General features: G+C 37.7%; 1 protein-coding gene across 1 annotated transcript in view; it reads left to right on the top strand.

Moving 5' to 3' along the window:
* The window catches only part of abca3b (ATP-binding cassette, sub-family A (ABC1), member 3b), a 39,177-nt gene that overhangs the window by 14,034 nt on the left and 3,458 nt on the right, over positions 1 to 21,685 (top strand). Inside the window, 21 exon segments of the mRNA XM_043234074.1 lie at positions 798 to 918; positions 4,876 to 5,049; positions 5,126 to 5,307; positions 8,206 to 8,352; positions 8,467 to 8,596; positions 9,914 to 10,068; positions 10,619 to 10,646; positions 10,649 to 10,773; positions 10,916 to 11,126; positions 12,286 to 12,436; positions 13,345 to 13,443; positions 14,158 to 14,356; positions 15,288 to 15,597; positions 15,672 to 15,945; positions 16,938 to 17,142; positions 17,730 to 17,949; positions 18,038 to 18,196; positions 19,074 to 19,234; positions 19,327 to 19,461; positions 20,291 to 20,485; positions 20,574 to 20,761. Coding sequence (XP_043090009.1) covers positions 798 to 918; positions 4,876 to 5,049; positions 5,126 to 5,307; positions 8,206 to 8,352; positions 8,467 to 8,596; positions 9,914 to 10,068; positions 10,619 to 10,646; positions 10,649 to 10,773; positions 10,916 to 11,126; positions 12,286 to 12,436; positions 13,345 to 13,443; positions 14,158 to 14,356; positions 15,288 to 15,597; positions 15,672 to 15,945; positions 16,938 to 17,142; positions 17,730 to 17,949; positions 18,038 to 18,196; positions 19,074 to 19,234; positions 19,327 to 19,461; positions 20,291 to 20,485; positions 20,574 to 20,761 — 3,569 coding nt within the window.

The following is a 21,685-nucleotide window of genomic DNA, read 5'->3' as shown; positions in this document are numbered from 1 at the left end:
ATTTAATTATATAATTATTTATATATTTTACTATTTAATTATAAATGTTTAACAGAATTTTATAGTTGTGTGTGTGTGTATGTATGTATGTGTGTGTGTATATATATATATATATATATATATATATATATATATATATATATATATATATATATATATATATATATATATATTTTGTATATAGATATATATATATATAAATAAAAAATATCTATTATCTGAATAAGTAAAAAAATGATATTGAATAAGATGCTGAATTAAGTACAAAAATTAAGTAGCAATTTTTGTACTTAGTAGCAAAAATGTATCGATATTTTCATAACCTGAAGGACTGTAATGAGTGAATGGTAGATAAGGTGACTAAAAATTGGGATCATTAAAGGGATAGTTCACCTCAAAATGAAAACCTGTCATTAGTTATTAACCCTCACGTCTAAGAGCTTCGTTCATCTTCAGAACACAGATCACGATGTTTCTGTTGAATTTCGAGAGCTCAGAAACATATATTGTCCAAACGGCCCTATAGTGCCATTTAGTGGCCCTTTTAGTGGCCCTGTGGCGTCTCATGCGTAAGCAACGTCGTTACGTTTGGTTTTCTTTGCGCACCAAAAACAATCTCGCGGCTTCCTAAATCGAGTAATTAATGACAGAATTTTCATTTTTCGTCAACATGTCCCTTTAAGGACAACGCAAATCATATCTGATATGCTCTCAGCTGAAAAGTGCACTGTTTTCTAGCTCTGCCAAGCAGTCATCTATAGGTTATATGTATGTAATGTGGAGCGTTTCTCCGTCAGGTGAGTCCTAACGGGGCGGTGTTGACCTACAGCGACCCCACGCTGGTGTTCGTCTTCCTGCTGGTGTTCGCCGTGTCCACCATCAACTTCAGCTTCATGATCAGCTCCTTCTTCTCCAGAGGTACCTCTCCAAGTCTCTCTTTTCATCATCACCGCGTTCTGACGCTACATTTACAAGCATGTGTCCTGTATATGGGTCGGAGGCGAAAAAATGCACCCACTTCACCCTAAAAAGATGAATAAAAAATATTTTAGACGCATAAAAAATGTTTTAGTGGAAAAATGCGTATTTATTTTTAACTAATTTTTAAAAATTGTTATGCATTTTTCCACTAAAATATCATTTGCAGCAAAAAGCATCGAAATATGAGTCGGTTTAACCTTAAATACCAATTTTTTTTTGTTTTACGTTTGCCACTATCCTAGGTTTTACCCATTTTTTACTCATTTAAAACACAATACAATTGAAAATGCTTCCTTGTTTTAATGTGTGCAAGTCGGAGTCAATTTCTGCGTAAATATTGCTTGTGAATGACAGCATTTGAACCAGATTTTGACGTTTCATTCCCCTAAAGCGTATTTGAAACCTATTTGAAAAGTAGACGCTTTCATTTCGCGTGCTTCCTATGGATATAAAATCAGCTCTTTTGTGAACTTAGCGAGAAACTAAGCCTCACAATCAGAGACTGGAGATGGCAAAACGTGAACAATGAGAAAACAGGTTTAAACTCAACTCTCACAAAGCAAATCAGCTCTCCTTTGTCCGTAACCCGCGCTACTTTTTTCTTTCCTCTGCCAAACAAAAGCCTCAGATTAAGGCAAACTGTGTAAAAGCAGGTAAGCAGCTGGGGATGGTGTTTAGGTTGCAGTTATTGACCCTTTTGATGCTAGAAACGCTTTTAGTGAGTGAGGCTGGGCTGTGTTGCGTTTGATTGGCGGCTAATAATAGTGAGAGCTACATCCCTGCTTTAAGAGCCCATGGCTCTTCGTCCTGACGGGAGAATGAAAAGGAAATCAGATGCACGCTGGTGGTTTGTGCGTTTGGTTTGGTTTCGTTATTGTGCTCGCGGCTGTCTGAGTCGGATTCGAGAGCCACGTTTCACCGCCTTGTGTTTTTGACTTAAAGCTGGAGTTGGGTGAAAAATCAAGGTGAAAAGTCATGCTTGACCACGTGTTGCAAAAAATACTACTTACTGTTCATTTTCATGCAATTAAAGTGGATGGTGACCACAAAATTCTTACCTGAAATATTTTTGCCTTGTATTCCAGTACAAAAAAAAAAAAGAAATATATTATTATTATTATTATTATTATTATTATTATTATTATTATTATTATTATTATTATTATTATTATTATTATATATAAATATATATTTTTGAATAATATATATATATATATATATATATATATATATATATATATATATATACAGTACAAATAAAAATAAAAAATCTAGAAATATTAGTATTATTAATAATATAATATATTATTATATATTATTATTATAAATATATATTTAAAAAATATATAAGTTATATAATATAAGAAAAATAATCGAGATGTATCAACCATTATTTAAGAATTTTATTTAATACTTATTTTTATTCATTTTAGTTAAAAATGTATTTATATATATATATATATATATATATATATATATATATATATATATATATTATTTTTTTATATAATATAATTATATAAAAAAACATATATATATATATATATATATATATATATATATATATATATATAAAATAGGCTTAAAAAAATTACTTTTATTTTAAAAATATTAAAAATATTACTTTTATTTTATTTACATTTTCAAACCAGACGAAACTTTAGCTTTTTTGTCTGAAATAACATGCCTCCTGCTCTTTCAGTGCCGTCTTGTTCACATGTCTGCGTTTTAAAACCTAGCATGGCACCTTTAATGTTTTGTTTTTTACGTGAAAGGCTTTGTCGAGTAAATTGCGTTTAAAAGGGTGCTCAGATATACTGACGCATTAATAAAATCATCAAATGATTTGGTTTAAAGGGCAGCTGTGAAAACATCTCGGGCGTTCTGGCATTAAATGGTGACACACAGCATTACGTGTAGGAGGAAATGAGGCAGTGCATGTCTGTAGGGCTGTAAATGCAGCCTCGGGCAGGAAATGTAATATCATATGTTGTCCTGTGGGAAAAAAACACAACAAAATACTGGAAATGCTTTGGTTGACAGTTATACTGTTCAGATATACCTATTATGATTCATGCTTCATTTTTCTAATGCAGTTTTGGTCAGCTTTCGTGTGAAAGATTGTGAAAAAAGCACTTAAAACAGCGTTTTTGTTACTGCAGTGCAATCAGTAGTCAAACAATATTTATTTTTACTAGAATTTTATAATTATTTTATTTGCATTGGTGCATTTGGTTATAAAACTGTATTTTATTCACTTTTATTTTAATTTTGATTTATTTACATTTATTTCATTTCTAATTAAAACCAGCGCAACAAACCCTGACTTTTGATGCAATATAGGATGTCTTTCTTTTTAAAGGTGAAATACGACCCGAGCGTTTTGCTGGCGGGGTCTCGTTTCCTCATAACTTGCATTATTTATTGTCGTGGTTTTGTACAGCTGATGTATGTGATGCGGAGGTTGGTGTTTTTTTCCCTCCTCCTCTCACAGCTCGGCTCGGCCATGCGTCTGAAATGGACCTCCTGCATTCAAAAGCCCGTAGAGACCGCGCTCTGGGGTTTAGAAAGGCAGGAAATGGAGCTTAATCAACACGTTCCTGCCCCTTTCAAAGCCCGGATGACACATTGTTGAGTGTGAAGAGGTTCCTCGAGATGAGAGTGTAAAAATAGCCCAGCGTGTCATTTTCCTCCATTTATGCCGCTCTTTTTCTCTCGCTGGCTCTTTTGTGGCCGTTCGAGGGTCGGGGTGTGAGAGAGTCATAATGAAGACTCGTTCACTTCACACATCCGTCATCGCGTCTCTCGCTCTCCGGCTCGTGCTGCTCGGAAACAGCCGGGTCACATTCACCCCAAAACTATCCAGAAAGCATCACTGTTTTAAAATAAATCATATGCATAATGATAGATTTTTTTCTATTTTTTTTGTTAGTTGGCTTTCTTTTACAGTCTTTTTTTTTTTTTTTTTCTGTGCCAGAATACATTTCCCCTAAAATTCTGTGTAATGTGAAATAAAAACGAGCTGTAATAAAGTCATTATTTATAGTAATAATTATATATAATTATATATATAATAAGTAATAATCTTTTGCAATTGTTTTAAAAATAAAATGCATAAAAAAATAAGTATTAAATAAATATTAAATTCTTCATAAATAATGGTAGATGTTTTTTGTCTCTAAATAAAATAACAAAATAAAACAATTAATAATATGAAAATATTATGTAATAATTTATCTAATTAACTTGCTATTTGATGTTAGATTGTATTAAAAATCAGCATTTAGAGATTCACCTCTGTGACTAATGTGAAATACATGTCATGTTTTTTTTTTCTCATTTTATATAACTTTCACACACACTCACAGATATATTTCTATTTATTATTATTATTATTTTATAAATTTTTTTATAAAAAGTAAAATATTAAAAAAACGTATTTAAATATTAACGTGCCTTCAGATGGTAGTTTTTGTATTGTATAAATTAAGTATAAAGTATTATATCCTGTTTCATTTCAACAATTATATATTATATTATATATTTTATTTAGATATGAAGCACGCGCACACACCCACACACACAGTGCAATCTTATTTTATTTAAACTTTTACAGTTTACAATTAATTTTACATTCATTCTTGCTTTGAATCAAACATTCCCCCTAAATTATTATTGATATAATGTGAAAGTAATGTACGTTTCTTTATCTTATTCCAGCATAAACGGTTATTTTACAGCACTTTAATGTAGAGAATCAGCTTTGTCATGATTGTCAATATAAACACGCGAACGCACTTTTCAGTACGATGTACGGCCTCTTTCCTTTCGTTTCGCATGAAGCCGTCTTCCTGTAACCGCAGTCGTGACCGAATGTCTTCCTCTCTCCCGCAGCGAATGTGGCGGCGGCGGCGGGCGGCTTCATCTACTTCCTGAGCTACCTGCCGTACGTCTTCCTGTGGCCCCGCTACGACCTGCTCTCGCACGCACAGAAAGTCTCCGCCTGCCTCATCTCCAACGTGGCCATGGCCATGGGAGCCCAGCTGATCGGCATGTTCGAGGGCAAAGGTCAGGGGTCAGGCGATCCGGTCGGCTTCGCTGCTGCTCCGGAGCTAGCTGACGCTCGTGTCCTTGTGCTCCTCAGGGACGGGCGTCCGGTGGAGCAACCTGTTTGAGCCGGTGACGGTGGACGATGACTTCTCTCTGGCGCAGGTGCTGGGTCTGCTGCTGCTGGACTCGCTGCTGTACGCTCTGGTGGCCTGGTACGTGGAGGCCGTGTTTCCCGGGGAATACGGAGTGCCTCGGCCGTGGTACTTCTTCATCCTGGTGAGTACCGTCTGCGTGCGCGTCCGCTGGAGCCGTACAAGCTGCACCGATTCGCAGAGCTGCTTCTTAAAGAGATAGTTCACCCAAAAAGCAATACTGTTACATGCATCACTTTCTCATTTCTTCTGCTGAACACGTAAGAAGTAATTTTTGAAGGAAACTTGCATTGCATGGACGGTCAAAAAAGTCTATGGAAACCCCAACACTTTTGATTACCGACACTCTCCAAGACATCTTCTTTTGATGGAGACGAGGAAATGCTGCTTTTATCGGACTGTAGTGCAATTGCTGAGAAGCTGTGAAGTTGTTTGTGAAGGTTTTCTTTGTAAATGATTGTTTTCTTGCTTGCAAGCAAACAAACCAAAGAAAACATAGATTTTTCGATATTTAAACAATAATGAAGACTCAAAATGAATTCGAATTAGATATTTGAATAATGAAATATATGTTTCTTAAAAGTTCTTCATATACATACATATATATATATATATATATATATATGAACCTGGACCACAAAACCAGTGATAAGGGTCAGTTTTTCAAAAATGCAGCTTCTCTGTGTTTTTGACCATGATCGTGTTTTTTTTAAAGTGATTATTTCCTCAAATGTCCTCGTGCGCATCACACGGATTAGTGTTCTTGCGAAACTCTCCTCAAACAAGGGTTTATTTTAGCCTCGCGAACCTAAATAAGCGGTTCACCCGAGGGAAGTGCGACGTCGTGAGAACCAGCGCGAACGCAGCTCGAGTGACTTTCCTGACTCTTGAAAGACGGGAAGCGTTTGGTCTCGAGTTTATGTCATCAAGACGGCATGCGCAGCCTTATCAGGGGTTCAGATTGCCAAGGAAAACGCAAGATGCCAACAGTTTTACCGTTTACTGCACATTTGTTAATATTTTTTTAGCTATTCTTTGCTAGCAGCTTGTACTATACTTTGTTTACTTTATGATTAGCTTGTTGCTAGTTCGAAATTAGCTTCGCAACTTATATAAATTGATTGTTATATTTTAAAAAGACGTCTTGCTCCCTTAAAAACCCTTCGCAGTTTGTGTTAGCATCTTGTACAAGTTAGCATAGCTTTCAATTCACCATGGTATTACTATCAGCTTGTAGTTAGCTTCAAGGTAGTTTCACAACACTGCAAGTAAACGGTTTTAAATAAACTCTCGTGACGTACGGGAACTGCTGTACACGAAGAGGGTGGGATTTGCGCAGAGCTGTTGTATCTGTAGGACACCCGCTGTTTCAATGCTCGTGTTTGCAGACGGGCTTATCAGCGGAGCGCCAATAAAGACCCCTTCAGAGTGAAAGCGATACCAAACAATGGCCTTCTGGGTCAGCGTAATGAATGACCTGCTTTTTGAGCTTATCTGTAAATGTTTTCACAGATTTATGGGTTTATAGGAATTCCTTCCACTTAATTAGTTACTTATTATTAGTTACTAGCTTTACCTGAACTGCATCCACCTGGGGACCTCAGCAAACCTCCAAGGAAACTTCGAGAAATGGTTTCAAATGAGGCAAAAAGCATGAAGATTAGATAAAAACCAATGTGTATCTTGAGATTTATTGCTTTAAGCGTTGATGTTTTTATCATACCGGGGTTCAGATTGCCAAGGAAAACGCAAGATGCCAACAGTTTTACCGTTTACTGCACATTTGTAATTTTTCTCGTTACTTCCCTATAGCAGCCGAGAGTCTCTCCTATAGGCTAACCTCTGCGTTTAGGAATAAGGTGGATATTACGTATGTGTAAAGTCTTGTTTGGACACATTTACTTGATTTTTATGCTGAAATCCAGTTATTTCAGTGTGAATCTGCTCAGTTGGTTTAAGCTTAGTTTTTCAGCAATGTAATGGTTTGCATTTTAACATTTAAACAAAGTTCAAATGTAACTTTATGCGTAAACCGAATCTTTACAGAAACCTCTGAAACTATGGTTAGGTTGCGTCGGTAAAGTTTGTGTTTTACCTGACAGACTTCGAACGCTCACCGTTTTTGAGTCCGAATTGAGTATTTTTTTTCCAACAGTAATCCACTCGATCAGGAATTTTAAACTGGTCATGTGAACCAATTCATATTTCCCCTATTATAACTAATGAAATGTTGATATTTTGGTTTTGGGAGTCCCAAACAACAGGCTGACATTCATGCAAGGCCAAAAAACACTTCCACGGTCTTATAACATGCTTTTATTTTTACTTGCTCAACATTGCGATTCTTTAAACGATAAATTTTTCCAGACCCGTCCTTTACGTGACGCTAATCGACGGTGATTGGCACGATTGGTCTTATTTTCGTTGAATTTCGTGCCTGCAATTGGCTGATAAAGCTGCTTTGTGTACTGCGTTACCATAGAAACGACAATGTTTACACTCCAAAAGCGCCACCTAGCGGCCAAGAATGAATTAGCATTTTTATTCAGACCAATGCTAACAGGCAGTATGCTAATGTTTTATCCTGGCGTCAGCATCGAACCAATTGGCATTGGTTTCAAAAACGACTCGTTTCAAGGATTCAGAGCCGACCCTTTCTTTTGTTGGACAATAACTTCATACAAATATTAACTTTGCAGGGTGTTTTCATTCACTTAGAGCTGTGTTACACGCTGCACGAAAGGTTGTTTTTAAATAATGCGCTTTAAGAGAACATTATAATCCTAAGTCTCATAATCATTTTATTTTATTATTAACTAGAATCTATCCTCGGTGTAAACGCTAATATAGTTATCATTATCTTATAATTATCATTCTTAATTTAAAATGGCCTTTGCACGGATTTACATTTCATCAGAGAAAACATGCAAATGTTTATGGAACAAATGGAGGTTATTTAGCCGTTACGCCGTAATGCTACGGATGTGTTTATGTCATTTTTCTCCTCCTCGTCTGCGCTCAGCCCTCGTACTGGTGCAGCAGCCCTCGCGTGGCCCTGCTGAAGGAGAAGGAGGAAGAGGAGGAGGCCGAGAAGGTGACGAAGGGCGAGTTCATCGAAGAGGAGCCAGCTGGACTGGTCTCGGGGGTCAAGATCAAACATTTGGCAAAGGTATCACCAGATGCGTGGTGTTTTGCTTTAACAGTATTAGATTCGTAGGGACAGGCGGTCATTGGGACAGAGACGTGGATCACCCGGAGAAACATGCGGATCTTTCTGTCGCAGGTGTTCAAAGTGGGAAATAAGACCAAGGAGGCGGTGAGGGATTTGACGCTCAACATGTTCGAAGGCCAGATCACTGTCCTGCTGGGTCACAACGGAGCGGGAAAGACCACCACGCTGTCAATGCTCACAGGTGATGAACACTATTTATGTATGAAATGGCGTGACTGTCCCTCTTTATTTACTTTAGGAAATGTGATTCACTTTAGCGAGTCAGTTTGAGTGGGTTTAATGAACTGGTTCAGTAAATCATTTGATTCCTTTGAATCATATCTATATTGTGTTCTCGTAACGTCCTGCATTACATTACATATCATGAATTACGCGAGTAAAGATTTAATTTTACAGCTATTATTCAGTTAAATAATGTTTTTAACACAGAAGTGAATTATATAATCTGATAAGTTGAATGTCATCACCTTTTTAAAAATAGTATCTTGACTGTTTACAATAAACAGAATAATGTGCAGCTGTTTTGATTGTAGCCTCACAATACGTTTATATAAGTGTTTTTTTTTTTATGGATTTTCATAGTTTAGCTACTTTGCTTCCATCTTATCGATCTACAGTCTAGTCTAGCTTTTAGTTTACAGGAAATTATACAATAAGCTTAATTAGTTAACCCTAGTTAACAACAATATATCTACAACACTTATTAATTTAATACTTATTAGTGCTAATTTCAGCATTTACTAATGCTTTTTTAAACTCATTAGTTAGCTAAGATTAATAATTGTTTTTCTTTTTGTGAATCAATGTTCAAAAAGATGAATAAGTACTGTAATGTATTGATCATTGTATCTTTACGTTAGTTAATACATTAATGTTAACAAATGACAACCTTAGTGTAAAGTGTTAGCTTTTAGCTTTTTTAGCTATTCTTTGCTAGCAGCTTGTAATATACTTTGTTTACGTTATGATTAGCTTGTTGCTAGTTTGAAAGTAGCTTCACAACTTATAGAAATTGATTGTTATATTTTAAAAAGACGTCTCGCTCCCTTAAAAACCCTTCGCAGTTTGTGTTAGCATCTTGTACAAGTTAGCATAGCTTTCAATTCACCATGGTATTACGATCAGCTTGTAGTTAGCTTCAAGGTAGTTTCACTACACTGCAAATAAACAGTTTATTAGTCGTATATAATTAGAGATAATGATAATGAAAGCTACTTTTTGTGTATGGCTACAAGCACATCTAACTTTCGTTTACTTTGAAATTAGCTTGCAGCCGGACAGTTTAATTTATTTTAAGTCATTTGGCAAAAGTGCTTATCCAGAAGTCTTCAGACCTTTTCACTAAGCGTCTCTCCGATCGCGCACGTTCATTCTGTCCAAGTCAAACTGAACGTTATCTCTTATAGCTCGCGGCTGTAACGGTAAACGTTGATAACGGAGGTCAGTCAGAGTCCATCGCTTCTTTCACGTCAACCACTTTTTGTCTCTTCATTCTCAGGCCTCTTCCCGCCCAGCAGCGGCCGTGCGTACATTAACGGTTACGACATATGTCAGGACATGGCTCTGATCCGCCGCAGCCTGGGTCTGTGTCCGCAGCACGACGTGCTCTTCGACAACCTCACCGTCCGGGAACACCTGCTCTTCTACACGCAGGTAGATGCAGACCGAGGATCTCCTGATAAAATCTGATGAAATGCCCAGCTTGCCCTTTTTGTTGAAAACGAGGCTTCATTTGTGATAAAATTCACCATCAGCGACTTCGTTATCGTTAGCAGGTCCAAAACTACTTTTTCAGTTCGTTTTTCCCATATGGATTTTTAAAAAGACTTGGGAAGTTATCAACCAAACCAGCTGGGTACCAGTGTTATTTTGGTATAGTTAAACAATGTGGGTTTATTTTTAGCGTTTTGCAAAATATGCATATGGATATATTAGTATATAAGTGGTTAGAGATGGTTTGCGTGATGCTGTTCTCTGATTGGTGGAGATTCCTCTGCAGAATCATGGGTAATATAGTTTTTTTTTAACCAGGAAATGAACTGTTTTTGGAAAATAATGGGCTTCAGTAGCATATACAATCCATAAACAGTGTCGTAGACCACAGTACGTCTGTCTCTAAAGGTTATTGTTAAAAGAAAGCCTGTGAAGAAAACGAACAGCGTTTCAGCATTCAGCACTGAGATGGATCTTTCCATATCTCCAGCTGAAGGGTTATCCTCGTGAAAAGATCCCTGCGAAGTGGACCGCATCCTTCGGGTCCTGAATTTGGAGGACAAATGTCATGCGCGATCTAAAACCCTCTCTGGCGGGATGAAGAGGAAGCTTTCCATCGGCATCGCTTTAATCGGAGACTCAAAGGTCAGGCGGCGTTTTGCGTTTCACGAAGCGTTTTATATTTAGCAGACGTTCCTGCATTTGTGTTCCGTTTATGAATTTCCACGTCTGTCCGGTTTGGATTTTCCACCATTATCTTTGGCCCATGTTGTTTATTTCGCCGTAGGTGGTGATGCTGGACGAGCCCACCTCAGGAATGGACCCCTCGGCCCGCCGGGCCACCTGGGACCTGCTGCAGGGCGAGAAGCGGGGCCGCACCATCCTGCTCACCACACACTTCATGGATGAGGCCGACCTGCTGGGAGATCGGATCGCCATCATGGCCAGCGGAGAGCTGCAGTGCTGCGGCTCGCCGCTCTTCCTCAAGAACAAATACGGTGAGACCACCGCAGAAGATCATATGACCCTGGGACGCAAGACCAGTCAGGAGGGCCGATTATTACAAAAATCAAGATTTAGACATTTAATGAATCAGCTTCTCACTGATGTATGATAGGACGATATTCAGTCGAGATCTGGAATCCGAGCGAGCAAAACAATCAAAATAATGACAAAATCGCCTTTAAGGTTGTCCAAATGTAATCCTTAGCAACACATGTTATTGATGAAAAATGAAGTCTTGATATATTTATTGTAGAAAAAAACCTTCTTAACTTAACGCCTTAATGATTTTTGGCATAAAAGGAAAATCGATAACTTTGACCTATTGAGTGCTGTTGTGCTCCAAGGTCACGTATTTTATATTTTACGTTTTTATTCTGTTGTCTTTAGTTTTGCCACTCATGTCCCGTGTAGACATGGGGAGGCATTAGGAAAGAGCTCGCGTCGGTAATCGAATCAATAACCTACAAATTTTATTATTTGTAAGTTAAATTACAAACTGCATTATGTGCACTTTACATGTTTACGTGCAATTTTTAGCTTTTTTTTTTTTTTTAAGTTGACCATTGATCGTCTGTTTATAAATAAATAATTAAATTTAAGATCAGATTAAGTTGTTGGGTCTAATTGTAACCTAGTTTTAAGCATAAGCTGATTGAACTATAAAAAAAATTATTCCCCCCCCCCTACTGTATGCTAAAACCGAGCTATGTACCGAATTATTATCATATTTTTGTACAGTTGTACAGTTGAATATTGTTAGGTTTTAAGCCAAATGACCCATTTAAAGATACTTTACATCAGAATTATAATTTGTTTGTTATATTTATGGGATATATATTCGGACAGGACAGTAGAGAGCAGACAGGAAATCATCTATTATTTTAATGCTAGCATTTGGCATTTACTTCCATTTACTTGATCGCATCTCGACTGTAAAAGGGCCAAAAACAGGACACAAAATAGCCCGTTACTGCTAAATTCGGATGTAACAATCTTTGTTTACAGTACAAGTTAACCTGAGAGAAAATTCTGAAATAATAATAATAATAATAATAATAAAAAAAAACAGTTCACGACCCCTTTAAAAGAAGTGCTTTGCTATGATAAAGACCTAGTAGTCTCCAAAAACAGTGTTTCTTTTTTTTCCCACAGGTGCTGGTTACCACATGGTTATAGTAAAGGATGCGTTTTGTAACATGTCCGAGATCACCCGTCTAGTGCACATGTACGTGCCCGACGCCACTCTCGAGAGCAGTGCGGGCGCTGAACTCTCCTACATCCTGCCCAAAGAGAGCACCAGCCGGTAAGACTGGCCTCACATGGCTACTGCATGGCGTGCTTTAAAACAGGCAAACCCTGCGTGCCACGCAGTGCATTTCAAACAGTAGTAAGAAACGGTGTCCACTTCGCCTAATTGTGTTGCGTGTTTAATGCAACGAAAGCAGTCGGTCATCCAGTTTTAACTTCATGTAGCATCTGAGTTGAAGCAGTTGCATATTAGACTTAGCAAACATCAAGGTCTCATCCTCAGTGCATTTTATTCTTAACCTTGATTGCGCGAACTCAAACTAAGAGACAGTAAAAGAATGGTTTGATGTAGCTAGATAAATGAAGCGCATGAGACTGGTTCTTGTGAGCTGCCGTAGCAATACAATATTTTGCTCATGCTTACGTTTTAAAAAAACGACTGTTTTAATATATTATATTTGTAATAAAAAAAAATATAAATATATATATATATATATATATATAATAAATAAAAATAAAAACTAGAAAGATTAAAATAAAAATAATAAATATAAAAGAATAAAGAAAAATTAAAAAGAAATAGTTTTTTTAATAACTTTTTAATTTTTTATTTACTGCTAAGAAGCAAAAAAAAACTACAAAACTATAAACCGAAACTTATATATACAGATAATAAAAAATGACCAAAAACGCAATAAAATTGCTAAAACATTAAAATGTAAAAATATAAATATAAGATATAGTTGATCAAACTAATTTAAAGTGCTATTAAAAGTATTAGTCGACTTCTGATATAGCTTATTGATAATATACTGAGATGTTTCATGCAAGTTTTGAGTGACATTAGAATAATAAGCTTGCAGTTTTTCCATTAATAATAAAAAAAAAAAAACGCATTAAAATGACTGTATGTGGATGTCTTTGGTGTTGAGCTTTGGCTTTAGATCTGGTGTTTCTCTGCAGGTTTGAGCTGCTGTTTGCTGAGCTGGAGATGAATCGGGACGAGTTGGGCATCGCCAGCTACGGGGCGTCTGTTACCACTATGGAGGAGGTTTTCCTCAGGTACTGCACCACTCGACCACCGCGAAGAACCTCAAATGATATCGTCTGCTACATTGCAATAGCCCTATATTTATTTATCTACTTATTCAATTTACCATTTTACATCCAAATGTTTATTTTTTTAAATACAGCGTCGTTATTCCAGTTTTCAGAACTGATTTCTAATAGTTTTAATTGCAATAACAACACTGTTCCACTCTCTGCTTCTGTCTCACACGATCTGCGTTTATTTTAATAACGTCACGTTATATAGCGTTAGCGCATTAATATTAGCATACATTTAGTCGCTTGGCGCAGCTTTTCTTATTTACGTATCAATGGCGGTAAACTACATTAGCGCGTTTGCCGAAATGTATAAAGCACGAAAACTAAAGGAAAAATGTAAAATTTGAAGCAAGTTATTGAACCGCTGAATTGGTGTACAATCTGAAAACAGTTTTTTACAACCGCCGATGTTTTGCCGTTTTCTAGAGCTCAAGTGTAGTCCTGAATCTTCTGTCCCACTTGAAGTGGTTATTAGCTGTAGGACGGCGCACGGACTGACAGCTTCAATGCCGCCTCTCCTCTCCAGTGTCATTTTTGCGAAACCCTTCTTCGCTTTACGTAACCGCTTTTGTGTAGGCACACACAATGGCCGCTCATCTGTGTCCCGGTAAGGGCCGCTCTCTTCTGTGTGCGTCATCTTTTATGCAAGCGCCCGTGTGTCTCTCTCAGGGTCGGGAAGCTGGTGGACTCCAGTCTGGATATCCAGGCCATCCAGCTTCCGGCTCTGCAGTATCAGCACGAGCGGCGGTCGCATGACTGGACCATGGACGACTCCAGCAGCATCAGCGGCATGACGGACGTGACGGATTTCACCGACAGCGGCACCATGATCTCGGAGGACGGCTCCAACATCAAACTCAACATCGGGGTCCGTGGCTTCTCGCACCAAACTCGCTGCGCTTTTAGAAACCAGTTTTATAAGCAGCCGACCTAAAACCCTACTGACTGAGAGCTTGACTTCCTGACAGCGATATATATAGACAAGCACATATAGACAAGCACTATTCACATGGTTATAAACATTGGCAGCAGTATATGATTTCTCTAGCACGTCTAAATGGCGCTGTAAGTTTTACAGCATCAACAATACGAAAATAGGGCTCGAAACGTATTCAGAATGACCTTTTATAAAGATTGTAAGGTTAACAGTGGGTGTTTTAATTATTTAGGATGCTTTAACTAATTTATTACCACGATTTGTGAAATTTTGACCTAATCTAGCATAAACATCAAATAAAAGATATGCAATTATTTGCATGGATTTAATAATATAATAGTGTACAAAAAAATCTGGATTTTATTGATGAACCCGTTTTTCATACAGAAATATATTTGTTTAATAAGTTGTTTTGTTGTGGTTTGATCCAAATCAGTTTTGTGTGGGAAATAGTATAGTATAGTATTGTTTTGGTAATATTGCTAATTAAAATAAGTTTAATAATTTAAAATAAAAATATAAATGAACAAAACAAAAAGTCTTATGCTAACAGTGGCTGTGTTTATTTGATTAATAATACAATAAAAAACGTTACTATTTATGAAATATTATTACAATTTAAAATAACTTTTTAGTGTATATTATAAATCTAATTTAATCATGTATTTAATCATCATTCTTTACGAAAAATTCCGTATTTTTAATCAAAGCAGTTGTGCTGCTTTATATTTCGAGGAAACTGCAATGCATCGGTTTTTTTTGAATAGGAAGTTTAGCATTTATTTGAAATGAAAATCTTTCGCATGTTTAAAGGTGTGTTTATTTGTATGATTCATTATTTTCTGCATGCGTTTTCCCTCAGGCCCGGCTCTATATGCAGCAGTTCTACGCTATGTTCCTGAAGAGGGCGCTCTACAGCTGGCGCAACTGGAAGGTGATGGTGGCTCAGTTTCTGGTGCCGCTCATCTTCACGGTCTTGGCTCTCGTAGTGGCCCGCACCCTCCCGGGAAGCCAGATCACGCCCATGCTCCGTCTGGCGTTAAAACAGTACGGCCCTACTCGCGTCCCCGTGGCCGTAGACGTCAATGCCGGGCCGCTGGCTGCAGCTCTGGCTGAGATGTACACCGCGCAGCTGCCTTCCCAGAACGCCGTTGGTGCCACTAACATAACAGGTAATAAAAAAGCCAATGCGTAAATAAAAGGTAGCTGGCGAAACGGCAACCTGACCGGTGGTTTGTCTGATCAGATTTGTCGGAGTACGTGCTATATAACGCCTTGAGGGAGGGCGGGGCTTTCAATGAGCACTGCGTGGTGGGCGCCACCTTCAGGAGCCGATCCAGGAAGAGCGCAGAGGTCGTCGGCTACTTCAACAACCAGGGCTATCACACCCCCGCCGCCGCTCTCATGCTGGTGGACAACGCTCTCTACAAACTACTAGCTGGACCCGACGCCTCCATCCAGACCGGAAATTACCCCATGCCCCGCAACATGTCTGAGACGGCCCAGAGCCAGCTTTCGGAGTATGCATCCTCTTTGAGAGCGTTTAGTGGTTTTATTTTTTTTTTCTCCTAATTTTAACCTTCCATTTTAATGTACACGAAACATGGTAAAAGTCGGCAGTGTTGTCTGATTTATGGAGCGATAGAGATCTAAAATCCCAACAAAAATATACAAGAATTTTTCCAGTAAATATGAATTTCTTTATTTCAGAAATTATATTGGAATTTTCCTAGATTGTTTATTTATGATTTAATACAAAGTTTGAAATCAAAATTATGGTAATCAAATTAATGTGAAAAAATATTAATTATTAATTTAAATTTAAATATTAATTTAAATTGTATTCAAATTTATGAAAAATAGTGCTGCACAACAGGTTTACTGTTTAAATGATTTTTTTATTTTATAGAAAATAATAATTTTTAGAATTTTCTGATTAACGGAGTGACAAGTAGAAAATAAAATCAAAACTAAACAATACATTTTAATTAATATTATATTAATTATATAGTTATATTTATTGTAGGTCTGTCAGTCGATTTATTTTAATTTATTTTATTTTTAAATATACATGATTTATTACTCTAATTAATAAACTAATAACTAATTAATCACAAAATTAATCTGACTGTGAAAATACCCACAAAGATTATGTAAACCCATTTTTGTTTTTAGAGTGAAGGTATCAAGTAGTAAATTGTAAAATATTTTATTTTACCAAAAAAAAAGTATATTCCTTAAAATAGTTTTAAAATATTGTTTTTATTATTAGAAAATACATTCTTCTTTACAATGGTAATATTTTTATGTCATAATTTCTCAAATGCAATGGTTAAATTGTGGGTAAAGTGGCTCTTATTCTCATAAAGTGAGATGGCAGATGCTAAAAACACAACAAACGTCACTGCTGTGCTGTGCAGTAGATTGATCGACGAAGACACGGTAGAACAAATAGACTTCACGTGATGTCCGTGATTCTGTTTGGTCTTTCATCCTCATTTTTCCTCTACAGGGGTCAGACGGGTTTTGCCATCGCCATAAACCTCATGTACGGCATGGCATCATTAGCCAGCACCTTCGCCCTGCTCCTCGTCTCCGAGCGATCGGTCAAGTCCAAACATGTGCAGCAAGTCAGCGGGGTCTACCTCTCCAACTTCTGGTTCTCCGCCCTGCTGTGGGACCTCATCAACTTCCTGTTGCCCTGCCTGCTTATGCTGGTCAGTATGAATGCGCTGTCTAGGTTCTGTCAGGGGTTCTTAATCTGGAGGTCAAGTCATAGTCGTAAGGTTGCCGCAAGATGCCTTTAAATGCTTTAAAGGGGTCCTATGGTGCGATTTCAAATCGTCCTTTCTCTTCAGACAATCTATCGGTGGGTAAAGAAGATCTGTAAAGTTTAAAGACCAAAGATATATTGTGACTTGTACACACACCCCTAAAACGAGAGTTTGTAACAAAGGCTGTTTTGGGTCACCATTGACTTCCATAGTATATTTTTCCTACTATGAAAGTCAATAGTGACCCAAAACAGCCTGGTTACACAATTTCTTTCAAAATATCTTCCCTTGTGTTCGCCAGAACTAAGAAATCCATACATTTACTACTCGAGAGTGAGTAAATGATGACAGAATTTATTCATTTTTGGGTGAACTATTCCTTCAAGTTCAAACAACATGTAAAAAGTGAATTCTGCATCTGATGACCCCTTAAAATAACACAAAGTATGCTTCAAAGTAAGCTAAAATGTGTATTCTCAACACCTGTCATCTGTAAACCTGGATACATGAGGGTGTTTTGCTATTTCTAGGTGGTCTTCCGAGTGTTTTCAGTGAAAGCGTTTGTGGCCGAGAATCACCTGGTGGACGTTCTGCTTCTTCTGCTACTGTACGGCTGGGCGGTGATTCCCCTCATGTACCTGCTCAGCTTCCTGTTTTCCACGGCCGCTGCCGCCTACACGCGCCTCACCATCTTCAACATCCTCAGCGGCACGGCCACCTTCCTCGCCGTCACCATCATGACCATACCTGGTGAGTCGCGGACGTCCACACTCGCGTTTCTATTCTTGCTAGTATATCCGTTCACGCACCTTGTGTTCTCGTGCTTGTCTTCCCTCAGAGCTGAAGCTCGTAGACATGTCTCATCTCCTGGATAAGATCTTCCTGATCTTCCCAAATTACTGCTTGGGCATGTCCTTCAGCGAGTTCTACCAGAACTATGAGACCATCACCTTCTGCACCTCCAGCGCCTTTGCCGAGTTCATTTGCAAGTACTACAGTGAGTGTCTGATAGTCACCGTGAAAAACCACCTTACCTGCAAATCACCAGCTTGCTGGGTTAATGTAGCTTGCAGCGTTTCAGATCAATGTAGAATTGATGTGTTGACCTCGCTTAACTACCAAATACGGACGACTTCATTTTAACGAAAAATAAATCGAAAATATATATTAGCATCTATTGCATGCAATCTGTTGCAAATATACTACTGTAAATTAGGTTAGTGGATAATTGAGCAGCAAAAGTTGATTTGAAATGCATCAAAAAGTTGAAAAATCAATGCATCAAAATGTTTATGTATGATGCATTGATTTTTAGATGTGATGGTTAAGAAAAACGGATGCTTGCTTTGTGAAGATGGACGGATATTAGATATGATGTGTAGATGATTACATATAATGGATGGATGGGTGGTTAGATATGATATATAAATGGTTAGATATGATGTATAGATGATTAAATGTGCTACAGATGGTTAGATATAATTACGTTGTTTGGCTAGATATGATAGATTGAGAGATGATTTGATAAGATGGATGGTTAGATAGATGTATAGGTGGTTAGATATGATAGATATAAGATGTAAAACTGTAGTTTTCTAGTTGTGGTGGATTTGATGTGGAGCTATTAATTTTGAGAAATGCGTTTTCACTTCGCTTATGCAAATGGGAAGCCCTGGATATTGAATTTTGTAGATATCGTGTGTCTATGCTAATCAGATAATCTCTTCGGAGCTGTAAGATCAGCGCCGCTGGCTGCTGAATCTTTTGAATACCATATGCCATAAATTAAATCTCAATCAGCAGCACTGACGCTATAATGTCTTAATGTGGACTGTGTAGTCATTCTCATTGTCGTTTTGGCTGGTCGTCCGCAGACATCACGTATCAAGTGAACTACTTTTCCATGGATGAGCCCGGAGTGGGCCGCTTCCTGGTGGCCATGTCCCTACAAGGTGTGGTCTTCATCGCCCTGCTTTTCCTCATCGAGCTCCGGTGCGTCCACATACTGCTCAACATCTGCAGGAGACGCAAGAAGGTGGGTGAGGAATGAAAACACGGGGTGTAGTGCTCTTGTTTCATTTGCTTTGAATGCTAACAATCGCTGCTGTGGGTGTGTGTCTTTGTCAGGCTTTGCTGTTGGCGGAAGAAGCTCTCCAGCCCGAGGACAGAGATGTTGCGGAGGAGAGGAAGAGGGTTTTGGAGTGCCAGCCGGTGGTTGAGTCAATGGTGGGCAGCCCGCTTATACTACAGGAGCTCAGCAAGGTACGCTGTTCACGTTCTGTTATTTGGCACCAAACCACGGTGTGTTAATGTGTTTAACTCAAGGTTTCAGTTTCGACTTATATTTTCAAGCATTTCGAATTCTCCAACAGGTTATCTCAAAGGTTGCCACAATGAAAACCAGTCAGGTGGCGCCACCCATTGGCCAAAGTGCACAAAAGATTCAGAAAATCTGTTAAAGTGCCCCTATTATGGATAATTGAAGGTTGATATTTATATAACAGGTTGACATGCATGCAAGGTCAAAAATCACTTTGAATGTCTCATACATTTGTTTGTACCTTATTTGGTCAACTATTCGCTCAACGATTCTTTCTTCCAGACCCAATCTGCGGTGATTGGTCTCATTTTCATCTCCTCTCAAGTTAAAATGCCCCGTAATTAGAAATTAAAATCTCTAAATCATTTCAGAATAAGGGTCATGCTTCTTGAATAAATACGATTAACCATTTTTAAGGTCCCTATAGCCTTCTGCTATTTTGAGCAATTGTTTTAGAAACAAAATGGGTCTTATTCAAGATTCTTAAGTCATAAGAACTCATTAAAGCCACTAGATTGTTGGTATACAACAACATTTTCCAGAAATAAACAAATAGCTAGCAATTATGTAAATCAGGACGCGTTGTAGTCTGTCCATCTATTCATCTGTACGCTCCGGATGGAGTTGCGAAGGTTTTTTACGTATTTCTACAAAACGATTATAACTACGTCAATTATCAGAGCATTCCCTTCATATAAAAATCTGAAGGTCTGTAACCAAACAAATCTTATCCCTTTTCCTTTTTTCTAAAATCTGTGTTTGCTTCACTAGGTATATTCAGGCGGGCAGTCGCTGTTAGCGGTGGACCGTCTGTCTTTGGCTGTTGGGAAGGGCGAGTGCTTTGGTTTACTGGGATTTAACGGAGCAGGGAAGACTACGACGTTCAAAATGCTGACGGGAGATGAAAGCATAACCTCAGGAGATGCCTTCATTGATGGCTACAGCATCCTCCGGGATGTGAAAAAGGTTCATATAAAATACTTTTGGAGATGAGATCTTAATCTTTGATTGAATTTTGACCGATTTAACAGTGTTAAACATGACTTCGCTTCAGGTGCAGCAGAGAATTGGTTACTGTCCCCAGTTTGACGCGGTGCTAGATCACATGACAGGGCGGGAAACCCTGAGCATGTACGCCAGACTGAGGGGCATCCCGGAGAAATATGTCACAGCCTGTGTAGAAAACGTCCTGCGTTCGCTGCTGCTCGAACCTCATGCTGACAAACTTGTCCGCAGCTACAGGTATGAACATGACACCTGAGAGAAAGTGGATAGAGATGATTGATTGGGTGGTTAGAAATGATGGAATTATTTTTACTGTTAGATGAAGATTAGATATGATCTATACATGGTTAATGTCATTTATGGTGGAGTATCTAAATGTTTTAAATATACATGCAATATTTTTCTATGATATAATATGATATACAATTGGTTCGATATGATTGGGTGGATAGATATGATTCATGAGTGGTTATGTATGATTAATTGGTGGTTAGTTATGATTCATAGGTTTGGGTAAATTGTGATATATGGATGATGAGATGTGACTCATAGGTGGTTAAGTATTCATTGGTACTTGGATATGATTTATATATGATATGATCATATATTTATGATTGATAGAGGAAAGATGATTATGTTGAATGGTTAGATGATGGCTCTGATGCTTGTTAAGTTATTAGGGCTTAAATTGGTTAGATATGATTGGGTGGACAGACGTGATTCATGGGTGGTTATATATGATTAATAGGCAGTTATATGATCTATCGATGGTTAGATATGAAGAATGAATGGTAAAATATGACCTATAGATGGTTGGATATGATAATAAATGGAGAGTAAAATATAAAACAGATATTAGATATGATTCCTGGATGGTTAGATATGATTCATCACCAGATATGATTGATAAATGATTAGATGATGGATGGTTTAATATAATGTATAGGGGATAATAAGTATATTGGATTGATGTTTGGATAAATGCATGAGTAAATGACGACTTCATTTGCAAAAACAGAAATTTTAAAAGTCATTGTGCTTTCCAATTAATCTCAGCCAAACTGCAGTTGGGTTTAGGGTAAAACATAACAGCTATCTAACGAACAATTAAAACAACAATAACAAGCCTGAAAAAAAAGAAAGAAATCAGTTTGTGTATAA

This window comes from Puntigrus tetrazona, chromosome 3 (assembly GCF_018831695.1).
Source record: "Puntigrus tetrazona isolate hp1 chromosome 3, ASM1883169v1, whole genome shotgun sequence".
NCBI lineage: Eukaryota > Metazoa > Chordata > Actinopteri > Cypriniformes > Cyprinidae > Puntigrus > Puntigrus tetrazona.
The sequence above is the reverse complement of the archived record's forward strand: the minus strand, read 5'-3'. Positions and strand labels throughout refer to the sequence as shown.